This window comes from Parasteatoda tepidariorum, chromosome 7 (assembly GCF_982258835.1).
Source record: "Parasteatoda tepidariorum strain Cologne lab strain chromosome 7, Ptep-v5.0, whole genome shotgun sequence".
Taxonomy (NCBI): Eukaryota; Metazoa; Arthropoda; class Arachnida; order Araneae; family Theridiidae; genus Parasteatoda; species Parasteatoda tepidariorum.
The window spans coordinates 46,273,372-46,297,854 of NC_141761.1; the positions used below are offsets into that span (position 1 = coordinate 46,273,372).

Genomic DNA, 24,483 nt, shown 5'->3' on the forward strand with positions numbered 1-24,483 from the left:
TGAAAAACATTAAAAATCGTCTGTGAAAACAAGCAAATGCTACGAACAAAAATTGTTAAAATCTTCCTTTATAAAAGAGTTTAGAATCAAATAAATAGACTCCCCAAAATTTTTTGAGAGTTATGTCTTCACAAACATACTCCACAAACATAAGACACAAAGATTATACTTTCCTCTTTTTTGTTTTGTTTTGTTTGTAACTTTGGCGCTCATTTACTCAAATTCACTGCAATGCCAGTGAGCTAGTTTTTACACTCAGCTCTTCAAATACAATTGCACATTTTGGAGTGTGTTGAACTATAATATTGAACAAATTTAGCTTTATCGTACAATATTAAGTTCAGGAATAATATATTCATTCAACTATACAATACACAAGTTCAATTTGAATAGGAAAATCGTTATATTTAACACCTTATTAAAGTTGTAGAGAAATTACACTCCAGATATGATTTGAGGCACCAATCCTAAATTTAATGTTGAACTAATTTTTTCTGAGAGTGTGGTTTAAATTTTTAAAAAGGCCTGAATAAGATACGTTCATGTATAACAATAGATTAAACTACTCTTTTACTGTTAACAGTTATGTTTAATATTATAGCTTTTTAAATTTTGAAACATTTTCATTTCATGTAAACGTTTAGGTGGCAAGTAGTATTGATAATTCCTACAATAATAAGCAATAATTAAAAAATATATATAAATGCCAAATTAGCTATTACTTTTAAGAAATTTAAAAGATGTTAGTATCTTATATTTTTTCTGTATATTTATTTATTTATTTTTCCTTCCTTTTTTTTTTTTTTTTTGCTCAAGCTTACTACCCTAACTGCTGATATGGAAGACATCTATGCAAAGGCAAAGGTCTGCAGTTATGGATCCTCTCCCTCAGAGCCTTGCAGTTTATCACTTGAACCAGGTTCTTCACGCTTAAACTACTACTTCATATAAACACTAAACAAACTTTTATATCAAAGTATAAAAAGAAGGCAGTTCTTAACTTCATTTGTTTATTTCTATTCCAGCTTTCATTACGTTCTGATTCATAATATGATGTTAATGATAACGTAATATAGCGTTAAATTTAAAACCCTTTTCACGAGATTTAATTTTTCACCGAAATGTCATTTCAGCCAAATAAGCTAGTTTTATAAACAATTGAGATAATAGTTTGTCTAAAGTAAGAACTCCCCAAGCCATATGTCTGAACCCGTGAGAGTGACCATGGTAACGAGGTATAACTATTTCAATTAGGAGTGTGGGGTCATAGTTTAGGACTGGTTTGGTTCGAGTCAGCGAGAGAAAGGGAATCATTTTCATCGGTCTATTGCGTTAGCCCTAGAGTGAAAAGAAGCTAACCTCCCTAAAATGAACTATTATTGTTTCCATTGCGGCAGACAGCCTCAGACTTTGTGGCTGGGGGAGTTCTTACCGTTCACAAACTATACACGGTAATAAACGCTCCCCATTGAACGCATGTGCAAGAAAGAATGAGAATAGAGGAACTTCTACAGAAATTCAAATGAGAAGTATTGTGCTACCCATACGACTACCCGGATCTATTTCCGTATAACTTTCTAATCTTTGGTATACTCAAAACATTAAGTGGACATCAAACTAAAACAAGGTATGCGTGCGCAGCATGTCGAAACAGAAGCCAAAGACTTTTTACAAGCATGACATTGTACGACATGTATCTCACTGGATAGCTAAAACAAATGCTAAGCGATTGTAGACAACAAATTAGAATTTCGTTAAACTAATTGCATGCAATAAAATTTGAATTGTTACTTAGTGGCGGATGTTGTCAAAATTTTAATCTCAAAAAATTTTATTGATTATATATGATTTCATTTCTGATATGGTATGATTTGAAGGATTTTATATCCAAAAATTAATTCATAAAAATTTTATTTATGAATTTGTATACTTATGAAATAATTAAATGCTTGTCATTGCATTTTCCCTATTCCAGAATTGACTAATATAATGAAAAATTCTACAAACTATGACGAGTTGAAACATGTTTGGTCACAATGGAGAGATGAAACAGGCCGGAAAATAAAAGAGAAGTTTATACGATATATCGAGTTGTCCAATGAAGTAGCGTGCAAAAATGGTAATTTTTCATCATTATATTAGGTGGACCAGAAAGTAATGTCGTTTCGATGCATTAAATGTTCGTTAGTCTTAAAAACCAGTTCATTTTTTTTCTTTTCGATCCATTTCAATTTCTTTTTGATCCGGCAATGAAAAGTTGTTGCTAACTAGGGTGAATACATTATTCATAAAATCTTAATAACAAATATCAAATGCATCGAAATGACATTACTTTCCGGTCCACCTAATATTCAAAATTTAAAAAAAGGCTAATAATGAAAAAAATATTATTTTTAATATCAGTAATGACCTTTTGAAACGTTATTTAACCGTTTTTTTTTTCAAACTGCTGCAGAGCAATATATCATTATATTTCTGATTTTTTCATAAAACTCTTCGTATTCTTCTCTTATATATGTCCTAGGTTTTATATTCTTTTATGTCTCTTTTAAAGAACTTCATGTTAATAAAATAAATAAAAATTCAGTTTTTGGTACCTTTTTGTTGTCTTGTTGATGTTATTTATTTTATCACAATTTATAAGTTGATACGCTATGATTATGTTTATGACTTATTTTTGACAACTTTTCATGATGAATCATTTTTCTGCTAAAATTATCCAAGGACATTGCGCTGACAGAAAAATTTTTATTCATTCGAAATACTATTTATCCCGAACTCTAGTAATTCACTTAACAATCTCATATTTGTCTAGAACTATTTTCCTAAATTGTTCAACATTTTATTACAAATATTTTGAAAAATAAAAATTTTACAACACATTTTTCTTTCATGGAAAACACTTTTGTAAGCAATGAAAAATAATTATTAGCATTTATGTTTATTCACTTTGCACCAAAATTTATCAAATTAACACCAAAATCATATGTGATAGTAAATGAGCATATAGAACTAAGAGCATATGGAAAAAGTTGCCATATTATATTCACATATTCCAGAAATATCTTGTGATTTAGTAAATAGATTTTGGGAAATTCGAGTCTAGTTTTCTGTTTGCAGAAAAGTATTTTCATGGGGAATGTTTTTTTAATAAAAATCTACCAGTTTGAGAATGATTTTAAAATATTTGTTATGATTATTTTTCAATATGATGGCATGATTTTTTTTAATCGCAAAGACATCAAATTTTTATTTTATATTATAACTGTCGTTGAACATCCGACTCAATTTTGAGTTTACAGCTACTAATGTTCAACTCCGCAGCTTTATAATTTTAAACCAACCCAGAAGACAAGGAAACTCCTGGATCACTACCTCCAGATGTATGATTTTTCATGGGAACATGGAGGACTTCGGGACTCGACAGATTTAACTTGCATCAGTCACCATTTACTACACGGTCTTCGGTCGGTGCGGATCGAACCCATGACCTCTTGGACACGGACCCAGTGCCCTACCATCCAGGTTATCCCGGCCCTAAACATCAAGGTTTGCCAAAAAAGAATTTAAAAAATATTAATTTAAAAGTTTAAAAGAAGTTAAAAAACTTTAAATTTCATTTCAAATTATATTCTAACATATTTCGCATCACTTGATCACTTGACCACTTCAAATAACATTTTCTTTTGTTGTCAAAAGTAATTATTAACAACCTTGTTCGGTAAAATATTAGAACAGCCCATCCCTTGGGCGATTTTTTGAAATCTCGCCAAATTGGCGATTATTACTTGAATTAAAGTCAATTTCAAAATTATACTGACTACCTTGTAAAATACTACTAATTAGAAATAATTTCTGATTAAAAAAAATTTTCAGGTTTTTCTGATGCTGGTGAAATGTGGCGTGAAGAGTTTGAAAGTGACAATATCACAGACGAGTTCGATCAACTGTGGGAAACAATCAAGCCATTTTACGAACAACTTCACGCTTATGTGAGACAAAAATTAATCAAAAAATATGGTAACGATTACATCAAAGAAAACGGACCTATCCCCGCTCATCTGTTGGGTGAGTGGTTAAAATTTTAGCATTAGTTAAGTTATTAAATTTGATTAAACTTTAATTAAACTTTCAATATTTAGTAATTTTATAAGCATTTTTAGTACAGTTAATTTTACTGCTGTTTGCTTTACTTTATAAATAACGTGAAAATAACGTATATTATAGTATGTAGCATATGTATTTCTAATAAAAACTGAATTTCTAAAATAAACCATAATCATCGCCCTCGGTGTGATTTTTTTTAAATCCTTGACAAAAGTGTTGACAGTTTGTACTGTTTAGACGATCCAATTTCTTGGACAGAGATTGATTGATATTGATGGAAACTTGTTTTGCTTTGAGCTTGGATCGTGTAAACAATCATCCAAGAACTTGGTCCAACTTCTTGGACGATAGTAGAGCATGTTCTCCTTTCCATCCAAGTTTTTTCTCCCTTAACCAATCAGCGTCTTAGGTTTTGTGACGTCAACAAGCAGACAGCAAATTATGTCATTTTGTTGTCTGTTTTTATATAATTTAGTCTAAATAAATTAATCTGTTGGGGTTTATTTGTGTTATTATGATTTTATTTGAATTCATTTAGTGATTTCAAACTTATGTAAGTATTATTTTATAATGTTGAATATGAACAATGCCCATGCGCAAGTTTTTCTTTCAACGAATCAGTGACATTCAAGAACTTGGATAGTGTCAACGAATCATCCAATTTCTAGGACAGAGAAATCCGTCCAATTTCTCGGATTCAAGAAATTGGACCGTGTAAACAGGCCTTTAAGCAAACAAAAAACTCATGAGGAAGGTGGGATAAAAAATATCAAAATCTTGTAACTTGAAAGTGTGTTCTATAATTTTCTACGATAGTTGTGATATTTTCTACCATGTTTTCTATGACATTCTTTTCTTTTTTCCTTACTTAAATATTGATTTGAGACTTATAATGCTCATTATTCTTTATTTTATTTTTGACCAAGATTCTAAAAATATACGTTCAGTTTAACAAAGATTTAACAAGATTCGGACCATCCTTCATATATAGAACCATTTTTTTAGAAGACATTTTTTGTAAACAAATTTTCTTTGTCTAGTACTTACATTTGCAAACTACGGCTTGTAAGAAGCGAAATTTATGCAAAGTAATTGATAGTTATTTATGGTATTACAAGTTAGTTACATAAATTTCTTTGATATATATAATCAATTACGATTTTAAAATATCATAACTAAATATTTCTTGCTTTAAAAAATGCAGCATTTAACTGGAACCATACGAAGTTCGTCTTGTAAAGGATAAAAGTTTTTCTAGAATTGTAAAAAGAAATAAAATAAAAAATCTTAAAATTAATGTAAGTAAAACGCGTTAAACATATTTCTTGATTAATATCTGAATTTTTAAAAAAATGATAATAAATTTTCGCTTCTTTTACTTTTAGAATAGAATTATGAATCTTTGTTTAAAAACAGAACTATCTAACTAAGGTCATGAAAAGAGAATGTCAGGATTACTAAGTAATGTGAAAAACAGATACAAATTACTCATTTATACTATTACCATTATTTCCATATATTTTGATTCCATATATTATACTCATTTTCATATATTCCATACATTTTTTCTCTTCAGTTTACAGTTTTATTTTAATTGACATTTTTAGTCTAATTTTTGTCGAAAAGTGTAAGTTTAAAAATGTTGTACGTAACAAGGGCATAATGTTGGGCGTTGTCGCATAACAAAATAGGAGTGTTGTCGTATAAATATTAGGGTATATCATTAAAATTAAAATTACATGGAAACCTATTATGATCCGTTTCTTCGTGTTCTTCTGAACAAGTATAAATAGGGGAAGCACCCCTAGCCGCGTATGGCGTCATTTCCGGACCAGGTATGCACTCTATGCAACTTTAATCCTAATGGTGTACCCTAACTCCCATAGAAGTCTGTCTCAACGATTATGTTATATATAGCGTTTTAAAACTTGTACATTTCGACAAAAAAATAGACTAAAAATGTCATTTAAAAAAATTCTGTGGTTATAGGATCAAATATTTCAGACCAGGGTTAGGCGAGATCAAGTATTTGCACAAATCCAACAAAAAACTTGTTCCCTAGTGTAATCAGTCCCCTGCTTTCATGTTGCATGAAGCCTTCCTGATTTTCAGTTTCAGATTCGACTTTAACTCAGTTTTTTAGGTGTCTAATATTATTATTTGCTTCATTGTAATTTTAATGCATGGAGGGAAAGCTTACATTATTCCACTGCATTGCATGAAGTTTTAAACACTCAGAATAATTTTCGAGTGTTTAAAACATAATTTTTCTTCAGGTTACAAAATACCGGCATTCTTTTTCCGTGAACTCGAATTTGAACTATTAAAATTTTATTCCAATGTCTGATAGTTTCCAGATTTTACTTCATGCAACTGATTAACTCAATTTATTACTATTTCATGCATCATTCGTAAGTTACGTCTGTAACTCATTCGCATAATGATATAGCACAAAAACGTTCTTAATATTTTTTATTCGATAGGTAATATGTGGGCTCAAACATGGGGGAATATCTATGATACCGTTGCTCCCTATCCGGAGAAGAAAGCCGTGGATGTGACAGACGCCATGAGAAAACAGGTATATTGAACAAAGAAAACTGAATTTAACTCATGTTTAAAATATCTTAGAATGGCTGAAATTATTTATGATGTATGTTTTACTGTTGTGAGACAGTAGTTAAAAATTCATATTGTGTGTTTTTGAACATTTCAAAGTTTTTAATTGAAGAATTTTAACTTTTTTGGAAAAAATCGTTACTTACCATTTAATTGTAACATGATAAAATTGTTTTTGAAAGTTTTTTCATAATGATTAGAAAAAAAATCATATTTAAATTTCAGTATATGCTATTTTATTTTATTTTAATTAATTTTATTTTATTTTATAACCGTCGTTGAACAGCCGGCCCAATTTTGGGATTTACGACGTCTAATGTTCAACTCCGTAGCCTTGTAATTTTGAACCCAATTCAGAAGACAAGGGAACTCCAGGATCAATACCCCTAGAGGTTTGATTTGTTATGGAAACATGGAGGACTTTGAGACTCGACAGATTTTACGTGCACGGGTAGTCTTTTATTCGATATTGAGAGAAATTTTGCCTTCGTGGAGGACTTTTTGATGGAATAAACGCGCATTTGCGTTACATGGAGAGGAAGACTATGAGAACCTCGGCAAGGGGACTCTAATCCATGATCCGTCTACCACTGAGGATATTTCACGTCAGCACTGTGGTCGGTGCAAGCCGGATGCGGATTCATATCGACAAGCCATTGGTGCGATTGGAACCCGGTTCACCTCATTGGAAGGCGAACGCTCTATCCTCTAAGCCATCACAGCTCAGTAAATGTTATTAAAAAAATTTTTGAATGAGCTTATGTGATACCCCCTAAATTAAGAGAAATAATTTTAAATTAGCGATGAATTGTTGTTTTAAAGGCATTCAGTAATACCGCTTTTCATCTCAGTAATTTTACTGCGCATACGAGTAAATAATTATTTTATATTCACTGATTTTATTTAATTTTGTATGCAGCTAGAATTTTAAAATACATTCTAAACATGTCATTTTATTTACAAACACCGTTGTAAATATCTTGATGCTGATATTCATTTAAACTATTCAAATAGTAGTGAAAATTAATTTCAAACAGTAAAAACCACATATCGTTTTTCTAGATTTCGTTTTTGAATAAAATATCATATGTTTATGCGTATTTCCGAATACAATTTGTTGTATTTAAATACTTTATATGTTACTTTGAAATTTTATTTATGCAAATTTTAATGAAAAAAAGGTTGATGGATAAAACAGTCTTAATTTATGAGGGTTTTTTATTCGTAGAATATGACGGCAAAAGATATGTTTGAAATATCTGAGGAATTCTTCACTTCTCTTGGTTTAATACCAATGACTCCCGAATTCTGGAATCGCTCAATTTTAGAAAAGCCTACGGATAGAGAAATGGTGTGCCATGCGTCTGCCTGGGATTTCTACAACAATGGAGATGTCAGGTAAGAAAACAGAACATTTTAAAGAGCTTTTAAACAATAGATGGGTGACTGAATGTAAACAATAACAAGCTCCTAAAATCGAAGGAAATATAAAAAAACTTCCGATGTATCCTTCCGCTTATGTTACGTTTACGAAGCGATGTGTGAATAGGCTTGATATTCTGGGAAGTTTATTATCATGATTTGTGTTTAAGTTTACGTGCCATTTTACTATTCATAAAAGTTTTCTGAAATTTATAAATTTTAGAAGGTCGTGAGTCGCAAATAAATTTGAGAAAATCAATATCACAACATAAATAAAGGCCATGTTTTGAGTGTTAAACCTTATTTGTCTATATTTGTGTAAAAAATCACCATTTGTTATTATTTTGGTAGCATCATAGCATGCTTGCGAATTCTTTTTTTGCTTGCTTCGTTGAAAACTAAATTGAAAAAACGCGTTAAATTGTTAACACTACTAGTATAATAATATTGGATAGCGTGCTTTTTCAAGCTTAGACGTAAAAATAAATCGGAAGTAGTAACCGGAAGTCTCACGATGAACCTCTAACGCCACCTGTGTTAAGCTTTATACGATTATCCATTCATATCTACATTAAAACAGTAGCTATTGTAAGATTGAGTTAGGATCAAATCAAGAAGTATACCGAATAGTTAATAAGAATTAACTAGAAAAATTTAGTAACAACAAAAAGTGCTCATTGAAAATTTTCCTTGTCTGCTGATAAATTTTATGACTTCAAACTAACGCTTACAATGAGTTGCATAGAAATCCCGTAGCCAGATCTAAAGGTATCAGGATTCTTAACATGCATGGAGCAGACATTGATACTTCAAAACAATTGAGGCAACTACAGCATATTAATTCTCAAAGGAAATATTTGTACAGTTGGATTTGTTTCTTTCACGTGTCGTGATGTTAGCTCCAAACAGCTGGCCATGGGTCAAAATGATCTGAGTTAATAATACAATTTCTAGAGTCACTATTCAGTGTTAAAAAAGTAAGTTGAAAATGAAACTGCGATGCGATGTATGAAAAATGAAACTACAATATTAACTGCGATGCAGAAAAAATAGATCTTTTTCCCTCTAAAAAAGGTTGTATAAATTGCCGTAATACTGTTCTGACAACATGAAAGGTCATATGCAAATTTTCGAATGATCTCAAAGTTCCTAGCTTTGAATGTAACACTTTATGACTTAAATATAACACTTCATTATTTAGTGACTTAAATATGGGTTTACATTGAAACTTCACAATAAACTAAACGTATGTTGCACAATTTTGTCATACGTTGCAAAATAGTAAGTTGTTTTTGTCTACAGAAAATGTTACAACACGGAAAGTGTGCATTTAAACTTTAACTTTTCAAAATAATTTTATTATTTTTCGTTATAGGATTAAAATGTGCACCAGAGTTGATATGGAGGACTTAATCACCGTGCATCATGAAATGGGACACATTGAATATTACTTGCAGTATAAAGATCAGCCTGTTGTTTTCAGAGAAGGTGCTAATTCAGGTAAGACATCGCGGCTTTCGTATTCCTATTCTCCTGTAATGAAATTTCTGGGTGAATTATGTGAGAAAATAATTTTCGATAATTTTTAATGGAAAATTGTACATTATTTTTTAGTTATTTCTATAATGCAACAGATTTATTTTTCGAACTCTAGGTTTCCATGAAGCGGTTGGGGATGTGTTGGCTCTGTCAGTAGCCACACCCCATCACATGAATAAAATTGATCTTTTGGATGAAGCTTTTGACGACAAAGGTAATCATTTTCATAATTCAATTGAATAATTATAAAAATGTACAAAGCTCCAGAATTATTTTTATCATATTTTATCCTGCATTTAATCTTTTTAGTTATGATACCATTAAGCATTTAGTTTTAAGATTTAAAAAAGCTTACCACAGATTGCGAGTAACTGATTAACCGTTTCAAATGAGAGCATTTAAGGTGAATATAAAGTCGCGGAAAAATGGATGCATCCAAAACAGAACAACACACAGCAGTACTTAGTATACGAAGTTGAGCTTAATGCGTAAAAATTTTAATTCCTTCAAATGTTTGGTGTTTATGGTTAACACTGTTCAGAATAAAAGATTTTGGACAAATAGAATGGTGTCACATTACATTAATATTGAATTTGTCAATCATCATGATCTCTCTTAAATCTATTGCTGCTGTGGATGGAAGAATTAGAAGTAATTTTAGAGTCAAGACTTGTGACATCTGAGTAGCACTTCATATGACATGAGTAAAGGAATTATTTAATCACCATTTACCCCTAAAAGTCATTCTACTTTTCGGAACCTTTCTAATTAGTTCTACTTCACATTATCTTTAAATGCTCTCATGCGAACTAGTTAATCAGTTATATGCCGTCTGCGGTGCCCTTTTTTCTGCCGTTATAACTCAGAATGATGACACTGCTATTGCTATTTTATTTCTTACGTCATCAGAGTCCTCCAATTTTCAGTTGGTATCCTTTTCATAATTGTGATAGCCTGTTTAATTCTTTTCTATTCCAGAAACGGAAATCAACAATCTGATGAATATGGCTCTGGATAAAATAGCATTTGTACCTTTTGGTTTCCTGATTGATGCTTGGAGATGGAAAGTGTTTGATGCTTCCATCGAAACAACCGAATTGAACACGGCTTGGTGGGACATGAGGTAATTTCACAACTATTTTTCAATAAAAAAATGAAACCGGAAAAAAAAATTTAGAACTGTCATTCTTATTTTTTAGTTCTTTTGAAATAAAATGTCAAAAAAATCAAATTTTAATCTTTTTTGATGCTAAGAATTTCAGTTAGCAAAATACATGTTTTTTCAGGCAGCGAGATATTTTTTATTTTGAATTAATTAAAATAATACTACATAAAATATTTAAAAAAAATCACGATACAAATTTTTTGGAGAATAAATTTTTTTATCTCTTTAATTTACATTATACTCCAACATTTTTTTCATTATCAGGAACATAAATTCCTGATAGAATATTTCAATTTTATTCAATCGCATTCTTATATTTTTCATTTTATAAATATGAATTCTAATCTTGTTGCTCTGTAAGCAACAAGAAGAAATTCTAAGCTGTAAAATACAGAACTTATTATTATCGACGTCTTTCGGAACTCTTTGTTACAAATGAAGCAAAAAAGTGTGTATATTGGAGATTGCAAATTAATATTTAAAAGAGAAAAGAGCAAAAATACTGTAGAAATCTAACTAATCCTTGTCTAGAAAGGCAAGGTATGACAACACCAAATTTGATTTCCTCAGAAGTGATTCGTTTAATTTTTATAGACATTTTGTTTGTTTTTTTCTAACTTAAATATTAATTTGCGAACCCTAATATGACTATTTTTCTTTCACTTCATTTTTGGCAAAGATTCAAAAAAATATGTATTAAGAGCAGTAATTCCAGAACACCCTTAATTATAAATATTGTGTTAAATATAAATATGCAAATTAAATAAGGGAATGATAAACTTATACATATTCTTGCAGGCTCAAATACCAAGGTGTTTGCCCTCCAGTACCCAGAACAGAAAATGATTTGGACGCAGCTGCAAAATATCATATTCCAGCTGATGTTCCTTATATAAGGTAAATTCATGCATGATATGAGAAAAAAAATTTATTACTCGCAATTTCGTATAGTTTATAATGATTATATGAAATGACTCACACATTAATCAATGCAAATTAAATTTAAATCCACTCGTTCGAAAATAAAAATTTTGTGCACTATTTAATGGAATACCTGTTTAGAATGAGTTTACTTAATAGAAGTTTATAAATCGTGAAAGGAAGTTGAAGTGATTTCAATGAGAACCTGAATTTTTCGATTGTACTGCCTGATCATACGGCAAGCCTTCTTTTTTAACGAAAGTACAAGTTTAATTTTATCTTTCATAGTTAATGTTAAAAACAGTACTCTACATTTTAAAATTGAACGATAATGAATTCTTTAAATGGCAATCACAATTTCAAATGAAAATGTCACGTAATTTTAACTTTTTGAGTGACAATTAAGAAAATAGAGTTTTTGTTAAATTTAATGACATAGAATAGGGTAGTATTAGAATTGGACGTATATTAGAATCGGGTATCAGCATTTTTAAAAAATGATCTTTGGTATCTGAAGTGTTTTAACCAATTGAGTGTCATTTTTAAAATTGAATTTTGAAATTAACATAGCAAAACTAAAATTGTTTAATGATTAATATTTTTTCTACTTGAGTCAATATTCAAAATGGTGCTTCACTATGTACAGATGAACCGTTACATTGACTGGAAAAAAAATTCTATATCTCACATGTTTGGTGAAAATTTGAGGCAAAAGATTCTTTGGTTACTGATTATATTAATTTGCTTTTTTAAATCTATTCTCTTTATGAGAACAATCGTTTGTATGAAAATCATTCCTTAAAATATTACAAGAGTTCAATAGTAGCTATTTCAGAAAATGACTGAAAAATTAAAGCAAAATTTAATTTTTTCATTCATATTTTAATACGTTCTTATTTTATGTTTAATATGTTCTATTCCTTATATTCCTTTCCATTCTTAATTCTCTGTAACTTAGACTTAAAAACTAAATTTTCACGTTGCATTTCCTCGTTACTTTTCCCAATTTGTTTTCAAGCTTTTACGTGTAATTTTTACATGGTATTTTTAAAAGCATTCTACCCAGATAATATTCTATGCTCGATTAGCGCTGCTCAATACTAGAAATAAAAACAAACCTTCATGTAATGGATTATATATTAATAATTATTCTACTCAATGATAGAATAACAAATGATGATAATCATTTCATACAAATCATAGAAGAAAACAAAATACAATGATATAATTCAAATGATAGAACTAACAACAAATGATAGAACTGACTTAATTTTCTTTACTAAATCAGTGCTATGAAATATATATTTTAATGTATAACCTAAGCAGCCGAGCCATTTCTGGAACTCTCAATCCTCAACTCTGTAACCTTGTACTTTTAAACCCAACCCAGAAAACAAGGAACCCCTGAATCAAGTAATGAAAAAAACTAGCCTTCGTGGTTTGATGGAATAAATCCGCATTTGCGTTGCATGAGGAAAAAAACCACGTAAACTACCCATGGCTAACTTGATGGCAAGAAAATTCAAACCATGATATGTCTACCACTGAGAATATTTTACGTCAGCACTGTGGTCGGGGAGAGCCGAACACAGATTCCGTATCAACTTGCCTTCGGTGGGATTTTAACCTAGAACACCTCATTGGCATACTCGTGAGTCACAGCGGCTTTATGAAGTATATAATAAGAATTTTAACACTGCCTCTTTCTCTTTCAGATATTTTATTAGTTATGTGATCCAGTTTCAGTTTCACAAGGCCCTTTGCGATGAAGCTGGTTATACAGGACCTCTTCATCATTGTGATATTTATAAAAACAAGGAGGCTGGAAAACTGTTGAGGTAAGCTAATGAAATATACTATATATATATATATATTAAAGCATGCGCTTAAAACAGATTTTTCTTATTAATTTTATGACGCAGAATTCGTTCGTTCACAAAGAGCCATTAAAAGTCAAGACGCCAATTAAAAATTAAAAGATCATTTTCTAAACTTAATATTCTTAGAAATATTCTTAGAAAAATATTCATAAGAAAATCCCAAAAATTCCTATCGTCTGAACGGCGTCATGTTTTGGAATGTATAAAAATCTCTAAATTTTTCCGTTTGAATGACGTTTGATTAAGATAAGGATATTCTTGCAACCAAATCCCTTTCAGAGTCCCTGGTTAAATAGCTGGAGCTATCGAAAATGCGTAGCTTTCTCCAGATGTAACTGCTAGCAAAACTACGTCCCGAATTGCCAAACTCCAAGGGCCCGCTTAGGAAAACATAGTCCTTAAGAATTTATTATAAGATGCTACATAAAACTTAAAAGAAACCACCTTGTGTCTCGTTTGTGGAAATGACTTGTGTTTTCTTCAAATATGATCATAAATTATTACAAACATACATTATGGTGCGCTGCAATTCTCTTAAATTCAACTGGTACATGTTGCATTGGTACATATTATTGTTCTTATTTTTCTTAAACGATTATGTTGAAGTAAAATTCCTCACTCTTATAACAACAACAAAAAACGTTATTAAATGGAATATTTGCAAATAATCTTTATTTTTATTTTATAGTGACACACTGAAATTGGGTAGTTCTGTATCATGGAGGGAAGCAATGAAAGTGATAACAAAGGGAAAAACTGACAAAATGGACGCTTCAGCCATTTTGGAATACTTTCAGCCTCTCTATGATTGGTTGAAAGAGCAAAACAAAAATGAAACCATTGGTTGGAAAAGTGATAATCCAATGACGTGTCCATAATTTTGGTACCCAATGGTGTCTCCGAATGTAATTTATTTTTAGCATTATGGTTATTTATTTCTTATTCATATGTCTCATTATATCAAAGTTATTGTCAAAAATAGTATGCAAATAAATTTTAATACAGAACTTCCTTAAATTTGCATTTATGATTATCAATAAAGTTTTGTACCAATTCATTGACTCCATTTGATGTTATTGGGTTATTTTGTACAATCGGGTCAATGTTAATAAATATAATGCTTAAAATTGTTAAACCAATAAAAAGACGATACAATGTAATTATTACGGAAAAGCTCGAAATTTTCAGTTAAAAAAACTTGTTAAGTTCAGCGTTCGTAGAACTTTTTTCTCTCCGTGACACTAAATGAAACAACTTTAAAAACGAATGCGAATTTTTAGAGTAATAATAAAAACTGTATAATTCTTTTTCTAGTAATATATTAATAGTTATATTAATTGTAAATATAATCAAAATTTCAGACGAAAAATAATTCTACAAAGTATATATACAGGGTTATTCATAATTCCCTCCGCCTGTAAACGCCATTTTTCTTTACTACAACTGGCTTCAGTGGTACGTGTTACTGCCATCTACCGGCAACTGCTTAAATTAAAACTTGAGTACTTTCGGAATAATTTCATACGTTCTTTTTTGCCATATTCGTCTTCGTTTTTTTACTATAACGCTTCAAAGCCCCGGAGCGAATTATGAATAACCCTGTATATTAAACCTAATGTTTTTTACTACATATTCATATATACATATACATCTATAAAATGACAAAAATATATTCGCACGAAAGTTAAATAATGGATTAGACATAAGTCATTAAAACTTGAAAAATAATTTACGTGCCACTAATTATTCGTGTGATCGATAGACTCTGAGAGTTATTAAAATGTACAGTGCCAAAAATAAAAAACTGATTACCCTGAATAACTTTTGATCTAATGATCGGATCTTCCAGGATTCAATCTTAATGGTTAGAGAGGATAACCACAAATATGCTAATTAATTAGTGCAGACGATATTTAAATTTAATGGGATTTTTATAGTCCAGTTTTATATTCAATAATTTATTTGTCATTTTTATATTTATTCGAGAAATTTAAAGTTAAGGTTTAAAAATTATCTATTTTAATTACTTTCAGAAAAATTGAAGGACAATTTTATTTTATACCCAATTTTTATTATGACAGCTAATTTTCAAACTTTATGCTCATTTAAAGCTTATTTTTTAACGATTCATTGTCTTATGATTTCATCACTTTAAATATGGCATGAATGATTCGTTCTTCCTTAAAATGAATAACTTCTCAATGATAAAGAAAACTCAAAAATATTTTACAATTTGTATACAATGTGTATCCTGTATCTTGTTAAGTATTTAAGTATTCAAGAAAGCAATAAAGTCCAAAATTTAGTTCATCTTTATCTAATTTAAGACACATCTCATATCTAGCTTTAAAAACATTATAAAAATATTTTACTTAATCTGATTAAAAACTAATGCGCTTAAAGAAAATTAAAATAAAAGACTATTCAAAGTAAGACTTTTAAAATGAGGTAACGATTGGTTCGTATTGCCTACTATAAATAAAACTTTTATTTTAATTCATCGAAAAACAATCAAAGTTATTTTACTTTACTTCAAGGAAACATTAGAAGCAAACGAACAATAGTCGATTATTCTCACATTTAGAGATAATCATGGAAAGTCCTGATAAAAAATAATAAAAACTTAATATTTATCTAAACACTCAAATGAATTTTCGTTTCAAAAGTATTGAGAGGTGCACGGTTTCAAATAGTTTTTAAATCGCAACAGAAAAATCAGACAAACAAAAGTGAAAAAATATTATGTATTAACTTAGGGAAGGAAAGGATATATTTACAGCCAATGTGAGTATTTACCTATTTTCTGTGTTTATATTTACCCATTTAAGTGCTAGGCTTAATTGACTTGAAGTTTATACACAAGAGAAGAGAAAAAAAATTTAAAAATTACCCTTTTCTACGATGGTCCTAGTTATTCCATTACACAGGGTGTCCCAAAACGACAGCATAAACTATGCACAGCTAGATTCCTCGTTGGGAGTACATGAAAACTGTCCAAAGAAGCGTTCCTGTACGATACATAGTAGCTGTACGATACGAAAAGTAAAGTATGACGTCACTGCCGGTGCAAGAAAAAAAACACTTTATTGAACATATCAACAGCAGTATACTATGCACAATTTAAAACAAAATATGCGCGGCGAACGTTTTAAACATTATCGTCTTGAAAGATATGCAAATACTGTTGTTGATATGTCCAATAAAGTGTTTTTTTCTTGCACCGGCAGTGACGTCATACTTTGTTTTTCGTATTTTTCTCGTAAACTATGAATCGTACAGGAGCGCTTCTTTGGGCAGTTTTTATGTACTCCCAACGAGGAATTTAGCTGTACAGAGTTTATACGGTCGTTTTGGGACACCCTGTATAAGCTCGTTCTCACATGCTATCTACCTTTCTTACCCATTTTTATACAGCAAATGCTTGTTTTACAACCACCACCTTTAAAAAACTTTCTTAAGCCCTTATTATACAGGGTGATTCCTAGAGAAGTATGCAATTTCAATGCGCTATAAATCAAGAACAATTTTAGATATTACATGTTATATGCAACATATGGGACTATTCGTTCACTTTCCGTTCGCAAATTCGTGTGTGTGTGTTCTATTTTCGTTCTTTTGTTTTCAGAATCGGCTTCAATAGACATAAACCGTTTTATGTAACCAGATTTTTTATAAAGTCGATAAGAAAAAGGATTACTTTGTTTAGAAATTACATAATTCTTATAATTTTATGCAAGCACATTTTATTAATGTGTTAATCGTAAGCTTGATTTGTAAAATAATCAAATGTATATGCAAAGAGTTAGTAATACAGAATACGAAAACGGAACTAAGTAATACTGAATATGTGACACAATAAACAATGTGAGAGAAATAATTTTTTCAACAACAATGGATGAATAATTGTTATTTAAAGAAAAAATTGCAAAAAACACTTAAATAGCAATAAATAGGAATCTTAAAAATCTTCGTTAAAAATATAATTCAAAATGAACCGATCAGCACGTCAAATTTCTACTCTATAGTTGCATTTCAGCAGACAGTACATCGGTTAACATGGTTCTTTTTCCTTTTTCTTTTTTTTTTTTTTTTTAGTTTAACAGTTAATAATTTTCGCACTGATAATCGAAGCGTATTTTTTTATTTCATTGTACATTTTTAAGAACTCCTTCGTAATTTCAAGTCTTATAGAATTGTGTGCAACAAAGCAAAATATAAAGTTAAGCAAAATTAATTGAGGAAAATTCCCAAAAAGCACTTAAAATGGCAATAACTTTCATACAAATTTGAATTCCGAAAAAAAACTCTGTGTCGAGTTCAAAATTCAAATATGGTGCTTTCAGCAAAACTAACTTTAACTCATTAGTAGCATATTTTTTTCCTGTAGATCGGCCCACGTTATATTTTTTCTAACAAGTTTAACAATTAACAAGGATTAAAAACAGAAATATCAAGCAAAAGGCTGGAAATAAGTATAAACGTTTAAACGTACATGTATAAAAATTTATTAATGAGACTTGATCTGTCGTGTGCAAAGAAGATATGAATCAAACTAAGCAGAAATGAAGCGTTAATGGCAAGCATCGTATTTTACCAAAAGCAATGTTTTGACATATTTCCATCTCACCACATCTTCATTAACATTTCATTTACGTATTCTTTTTCTGTTTATACATATTGAAATATAATGACATTTTTCTATAGAAGTATACCTCAAACTGATTTGGATGAAACAACGGTTGAAAAATTTTAGACATTAGGAACCAAGATCTTCATCATGATATTGCCACTGCTTCTTCTGCATGTTTTCTCCCTCGCAGCAACTACATCGGCTGCCTGTCTAAATAAGCAAGACAAATACGTAAGCGGTGACAACACAGACTTGGAAGAAGCTCTTCGATTTCTTCAGAATAACGATCGTTTGGCTGAAAAGATTTATAATCGAGCTGCAATAGCATCATGGAATTACCAGAGTAATCTGACAGAAGCGAATAAGAAAGAATACGTAAGTATTATATTTCTTACTTTTTTATAAAATTAATCTATTTCCAAATATTATAAAAATTACCATGAAAACAAATTTATGATTTTTATTATAAGTAAATATTTGAAATAAATTAAAGGTGTTCTCTCTTTTATATATTCTTCCTTTTTTGGAACAACGAATTCTTCGCTTATTGTTATTATTTGCTCAATATGTAATTATAGATACCTCATCGGAGAGTGTTTTGCAATAGCACTTTTTCATAACGTATTGAACACAAAGTGCTGACCGCTCTTAATTTATATCTTTAGAACCCTATTCAAAAATGAAATCAAAGGAAAGGTATACTCATTAGGTGTTACAAATTAATATTTAAGGCAGAAAGGAAGAAAACGCTATCCAAACACTAAAAAAAATGGATACTCAAATTTCACAAAATTTTCGCAGTTTCTGACGAAACCGTTTCCTGGTATATGCTCAGAACTAAAAATTTAGGCAAAGTGACGAAATAACACTTTTTGGAGGAAGCAAATTTGGTCTAAATTTGAAAAATATTTCGTTATTCCAGCTTTTTCAACAAAGAAAAATCTCGTTGTGCCTAATGTATCCAACTTTTCTAAAAATCACTTGATGGCGAATCACAATGTCACCCAACACCAGAGGAAGAACAAATAGAACGGAGAGATAAATTACACCCATGACCAAAGTGGGATTCGAACCCGTGATCTTCTCAGTACGAGGTCAACTCCTTAACCACCATATAGAGCTATCGGCTTGTCCCGTCACTTTATTTTTGATCATCTAGCCTTTGTTCTTGTTTCATCATTCAGGTTAACAATCTCCCCCAATGCACTTGCGATGATGTAATTTTTGTCAAAAACCGAGGAAATAATTTCGAGATTTCTTCATAAATTCGAGATTTCACTTTTCATAACGAAATTATTCTCAATATTAACAAAATACTGTTCAAGGATTGCTAAATCGTCAAAAGTAAGTGAAAATTTGAAGTGATCTGAAATTCTGAAGGGAAATTAGGAAATCGTCAAAAGGGAATTTCTGATCGTGAATCTATCGAATTACTAGTAAAGAAAGTGGGATATCTGAAGAAACAGAGTGTCATCATTGATTCAATTCCCAGTTTAGCAGACAACTAAACAGGTTTTAAAGTAATTAAGTAGTAATTCGATAAATTTTGATAACGCTTTTTCTTCTTCCTCTCTCAAATATTAATTTCTGACATCTAATGTGTGCACTTTTCTGCTCTATGGTGCAAACTTTTTAAAAAGGATTCTAAAAATAAATATATTCAAAGCGACTATGGTTCACCCTGTAGGCTCAAAAAATAATCGATGTATAGAGTTACTAGAAAATTTGAGAGAGTTGTGTGTGTGGTATACATGCATGTAGTACTTAAGAAGAAGAATTTAAATTATGCACCTACTATACAACCTACATATTTACCTATATATTTGATAAGAACTTGATTTTAAAAAAATATGCATATTTATGTATTTGTTTCTGTTCTTATTTTGAATAGATCGCCAATATCTTTAAGCCTAAGGAGAAATTTTGTGACATGAGTTTGATATATTTTATTATGGCTCTCAAAAATATTTTGTTTCATTATTTTATTTTCTCTTATTAGTTGCGAATGACAGAAGAGAGGGCGAAATTTGCCAAGCAAACCTGGAAAAATGCCACTTCATTCGCATGGAAGAACTTCAAAGGAAAAAACGAAACAGCTTACAGATGGTTCAGAGTATTATCTGTCTTAGGACCAGCTGCTCTATCTGAAAATAAGTTCAATGAGGTGAATTTGAAAACCAGTAAAAGCTTTCTGGAATAGATATGTAACAGAGTTTAAGCTATTAGGCCAAGCCAGGATTTAGGGAAAATTATTTTTCTCTGTCTTTGCTTAAAATAGGCCTTAACTTAAAATAATAACACAAAATTTAGTAAAAAAAATATCTACTCAAATTTTGAAAAAAAAAAGTACAAAAAAGTAAAAATAAGTACTCGAATTTTAAATGTTTTCACTATCTCTTCAGTTCACTTCTGCCTTTGCCCAGGAAACTTCAGAAGCATTTTTTCCGAAATTATAATTCAAACAAATCTTCATCAATTGACTTCAAGTTAAAACTTTATAGTTTAAGAATTCCTTAGTGATATGTTTACTGCTTTAGTAATATGTTTACTGTTTTAATATGTTTACTTCAATTAATTATCTGATATAATTTCCTCAAATTAAAGCGACAGTTTCAGTTCATTTTTTTTTAAATGCTATTCATTTTATGCTGAAAATGATAACTTAATAGCGTTCTGTTTTGTTTTTCAACCTTGCATTGGTCCAAATATTTTTTAATGTTAGCAATACAACCTAAACTATTATCAAATATCAAAAAAGTGTAAAGTGCTTGCTATAATTTGGGGGGGGGGTTCTAATTACATATGTTATTGTCAATGTATAAAATCTAACATTCTACAAAACAACAAATGCTTTGCTTAATGAGAATTTGTCCTTCTATAGAATGACTTAGTGAGATGTAAAATAGTTTTCAGGCTTCATGATTTAATTTTAATAATTTGCATTAATTCGAGTGTTACTAGTAAAAAGTTTTGTGAAATTCCCAAGTTTTGGGCCCTATTTAGTATTAACGTGTTTTTACTTTTATTTAATTAATTACGCTGTTTATTTAATTCATTTTATTTGTTTATTTTATTAACATGTTTATTTTATTAGTTTATCATTTATTCAATTTCTTTTTTTATTTTTTGGTGTTTTAATGCCTTTTTTTCAGCTACTTCTATGAAACGGTTAGGAATCTTTTTTAATTATAAAAACCACTGAAGCTTTATACTGTTGTAGTTTTTAGTATTTTTTTTCTGGGCGTGTTATGTAACGCTTTATTTGCGCAAATGAATGAAAATTACAATTAAGACATGCGTTATGTTTTACCTTAAACATTTATTCTCATAAATTGGTGAAGCTATAACCTTAAAATATCAATATGTTTAAGAAAAATTATAATGCTAAAAGTTGTTTTTATTCATTCATTCTTGCAGAAGTATTTGCTATGTTAAGAGATGTTCTTATTTATCTATATTAAATAATATTACTAAACCTCAATTTTAAGCAATAAACAAAGAATTTAACTAAGTAAGTATGTGCGATGGCATAAAAAAAATCGATAAGATTTCAAAAACCTAAATAATTACATCCTCTTTATCTTATCACTTTTCTGTCTGTTGTAGCTGAATAACATAATTGCTGACATGCAAGATGTGTACGCAAAAGCGAAAGTTTGCAGTTATTTGTCATCTCTTTTAGATCCATGCACTTTATCAATAGAACCAGGTGATAAGTTCTATCTTATAAAGATAAGTTTTAAAAATATTGAAAAAAGTTTTCATTTATTTATTTAAAGTATATGTAGATAAAATGTATATTCTGTTCTTAATTAAAAACGGCGGTAAATTTCTCTGAAACTTTCAACTGTTACTACAGAACTTTGCTACAATATTGAAAGCACTAAATCACCTTTTCGCTCTTTAATTCACAATCTCCTTCTTTACCCTAAGTACTTTTCCCGAAGAGGAATAGGAAAAAATAAGTCGATAAAACTTATCGTCCATCACCAATAATTCGTCATAAGCTAGGATTTTATTCATTTTTAACTCTCTTGAATGAACTTGGCAATCTATAATTCAAGATTGCCGGAAATTTTTTCACTTTTTTTCATTTTATTTATTTATTTATAATAGTTTTAAACAATTAGTTAAGAAAACATTTGCAATTTTTTGGAAATTTCAATTTAATTGCGAAACCAATTTTTTAGAAAATTGTTGAATGCTGTTGTTGTTGTTGTGTCCAATCCTTCAGGATCTGGCGACAGCTAGATCAAATCCAAGAGACCGTGGACCCTAGCAAAATCAAGCACCAGAAGTGGGCTATCACGGATGTCCGCAAGAGCGAGCCCCAAGCAGTCGAGGATGTTATGCTAAATGCCAAAGTCGAGGATGTTGAATGCTAAATGCCAAAAACGAAACGAGACGCGAAATGGAATTTTCTAATTGGTTAAGCATTAGTCATTATTTTAAACAAGTAGGCTGCGCTCCCTGCTCGCTAACGCTCGCCAACCCCCAAAAATTGCAACGCAATCTTATATGGTTTGCTTCGCAAACCAAGCTCGCTTCGCTCGCTACTAACTTAGGTACATTGCAAATGCACAAAATTCTACGAATTCAAAACAATCATTCAAATCCATATAAAAACCTTTTTTTTAAAAAAAAATTACATCATTTTAGCAAATACTAAGTTATTAAAATAAATTTGAATTCAAATAAATGACATGTAATTCGTTAAACCTATTAGAAATGTGCTATAGTATAATTCGTGATATAAATCAAAAATCGTCAAATAAATTCGTAATATATAAATTCGTGAAAAAAAAGCGCTTTCGACAAAATACTAAAATAGAGATCTATCGACAAAGACTACTTACTTCTGGCTAGCTTAATAGTATGAGATTGCCGCAGCTGATGCTCTCTGGTTATTTCAGTCTCCGTTTTTAAAAGCGCTATATGTTGACCACCTCAACTAGATTTGACATGTGACATTTTTAGCGGCAATCATTGGTCGATTCGCCATCTAAGAGAAATAGTAACGTAAACAAAGCAAAGAAACGTTACCACCGGCGGAAATGAAATACAACCAAAATTTGGGAGCCACGTAAGAGAATTATATATATTAGATTTTACTATAAGCGATTCGGTTTTTCACATATTTTAAAAATAACATCAGTAATAATTTCTAACTTATAGCTCTATTTGTTGATATTTGCAATCGTTAATAAAATACTTTTTATTCAGCCATTCAAGTTCAAATACATTTTTTTAAACTTGTAGTGGCTGAAACTTGATGTTAATACCACTTTTTCAAATGTTAATTCATTAATTAAATTTAATTAATTAATTTTAGTTTTATATGGGAGGAAAAATTGCAATAATTTAATAAAAAGTAACTAAAATAAAAAAATATTCCTTGTTAACCTGAGCAGGAATTGATTTAAACTTTTTTATAAGTATAAAATACTTGTTTTACTTCTGTTTCCTGCATTTTGTTTTCCAGCCAAAAGTAAAAATAATAATAATAAATTTATTTCTCGTTCGGCTGACCACGCGACCGGTACATCTGCTCCTGCACGCCAAAGCCCAAAGTCAAGGCCTTGGCCCTCTATAGACTGTTGCGCTATTGAGTTTAATATTTTGGAGATTAATAATAAATCTTATGTTTTTAATCTTATAACTATGTGTCCCTTTATAATTTTAGAATTAACAGAAATTCTGAAGGAATCCGACAACTATTACGAGCTGAAGCATGTTTGGTCACAGTGGCGAGACGAGACAGGAAGAAAAATGAAAAAAAGCTTCCTTAGATATGTGGATTTATCTAATGAAGCCGCTTGCAAGAATGGTAAACAAATTATTATTTTCGATTCTTAAAGGTAATTTTATCTTATTCTTGAACAAAGGGGCTTCGTATTTTACATTACATGCCATAACATACGTCCAATTCAAACATCTATTCCCTTCTACATGCATAGAATAACAAATTCTTTCGTCCAGTGCAATTTCGAAATTGAATTGGAAACAAAAACTGAATCGCGAAATATTTACAATCCTAATTGGGAACTACTGGCAACCAATCACATGCTGTGTCTGGTCACGTGGTTGAACATAGCGTGTTAACGTTACAGCTCTAAGACTTGAGTTAGTTATCACGTTAAATCAATTTTTGGATCAGATTTGCTAAGATACCTGAAAGCGGCGTACTGAAGAGCCGAAAA

The 24,483-nt window shown here is 30.2% G+C and overlaps 2 protein-coding genes across 12 annotated transcripts in view; both read left to right on the forward strand.

Annotated features, from left to right (window-relative positions):
* The window catches only part of LOC107445552 (angiotensin-converting enzyme), a 35,697-nt gene extending 20,987 nt beyond the window's left edge, over nt 1-14,710 (forward strand). For all 11 annotated transcript variants that reach the window (XM_087167796.1, XM_087167803.1, XM_087167801.1 and 8 more), the window contains exons 4-14: nt 817-919; nt 1,976-2,119; nt 3,877-4,068; nt 6,591-6,688; nt 7,955-8,124; nt 9,524-9,648; nt 9,803-9,901; nt 10,666-10,810; nt 11,651-11,749; nt 13,489-13,611; nt 14,342-14,710. In XM_087167796.1, the coding sequence (XP_087023922.1) occupies nt 817-919; nt 1,976-2,119; nt 3,877-4,068; nt 6,591-6,688; nt 7,955-8,124; nt 9,524-9,648; nt 9,803-9,901; nt 10,666-10,810; nt 11,651-11,749; nt 13,489-13,611; nt 14,342-14,531 (1,488 nt within the window). In that variant the 3' untranslated portion in view covers nt 14,532-14,710. The remainder of the gene's footprint in view (nt 1-816; nt 920-1,975; nt 2,120-3,876; nt 4,069-6,590; nt 6,689-7,954; nt 8,125-9,523; nt 9,649-9,802; nt 9,902-10,665; nt 10,811-11,650; nt 11,750-13,488; nt 13,612-14,341) is intronic.
* Nucleotides 14,711-16,289: 1,579 nt separating this feature from the next.
* LOC107448934 (angiotensin-converting enzyme) overlaps nt 16,290-24,483 on the forward strand; it is a 31,922-nt gene continuing 23,728 nt past the window's right edge. Inside the window, exons 1-5 of the mRNA XM_087167806.1 lie at nt 16,290-16,437; nt 18,358-18,658; nt 20,283-20,447; nt 21,890-21,992; nt 23,967-24,110. Of these exons, the coding sequence (XP_087023932.1) occupies nt 18,431-18,658; nt 20,283-20,447; nt 21,890-21,992; nt 23,967-24,110 (640 nt within the window). The 5' untranslated portion in view covers nt 16,290-16,437; nt 18,358-18,430. The remainder of the gene's footprint in view (nt 16,438-18,357; nt 18,659-20,282; nt 20,448-21,889; nt 21,993-23,966; nt 24,111-24,483) is intronic.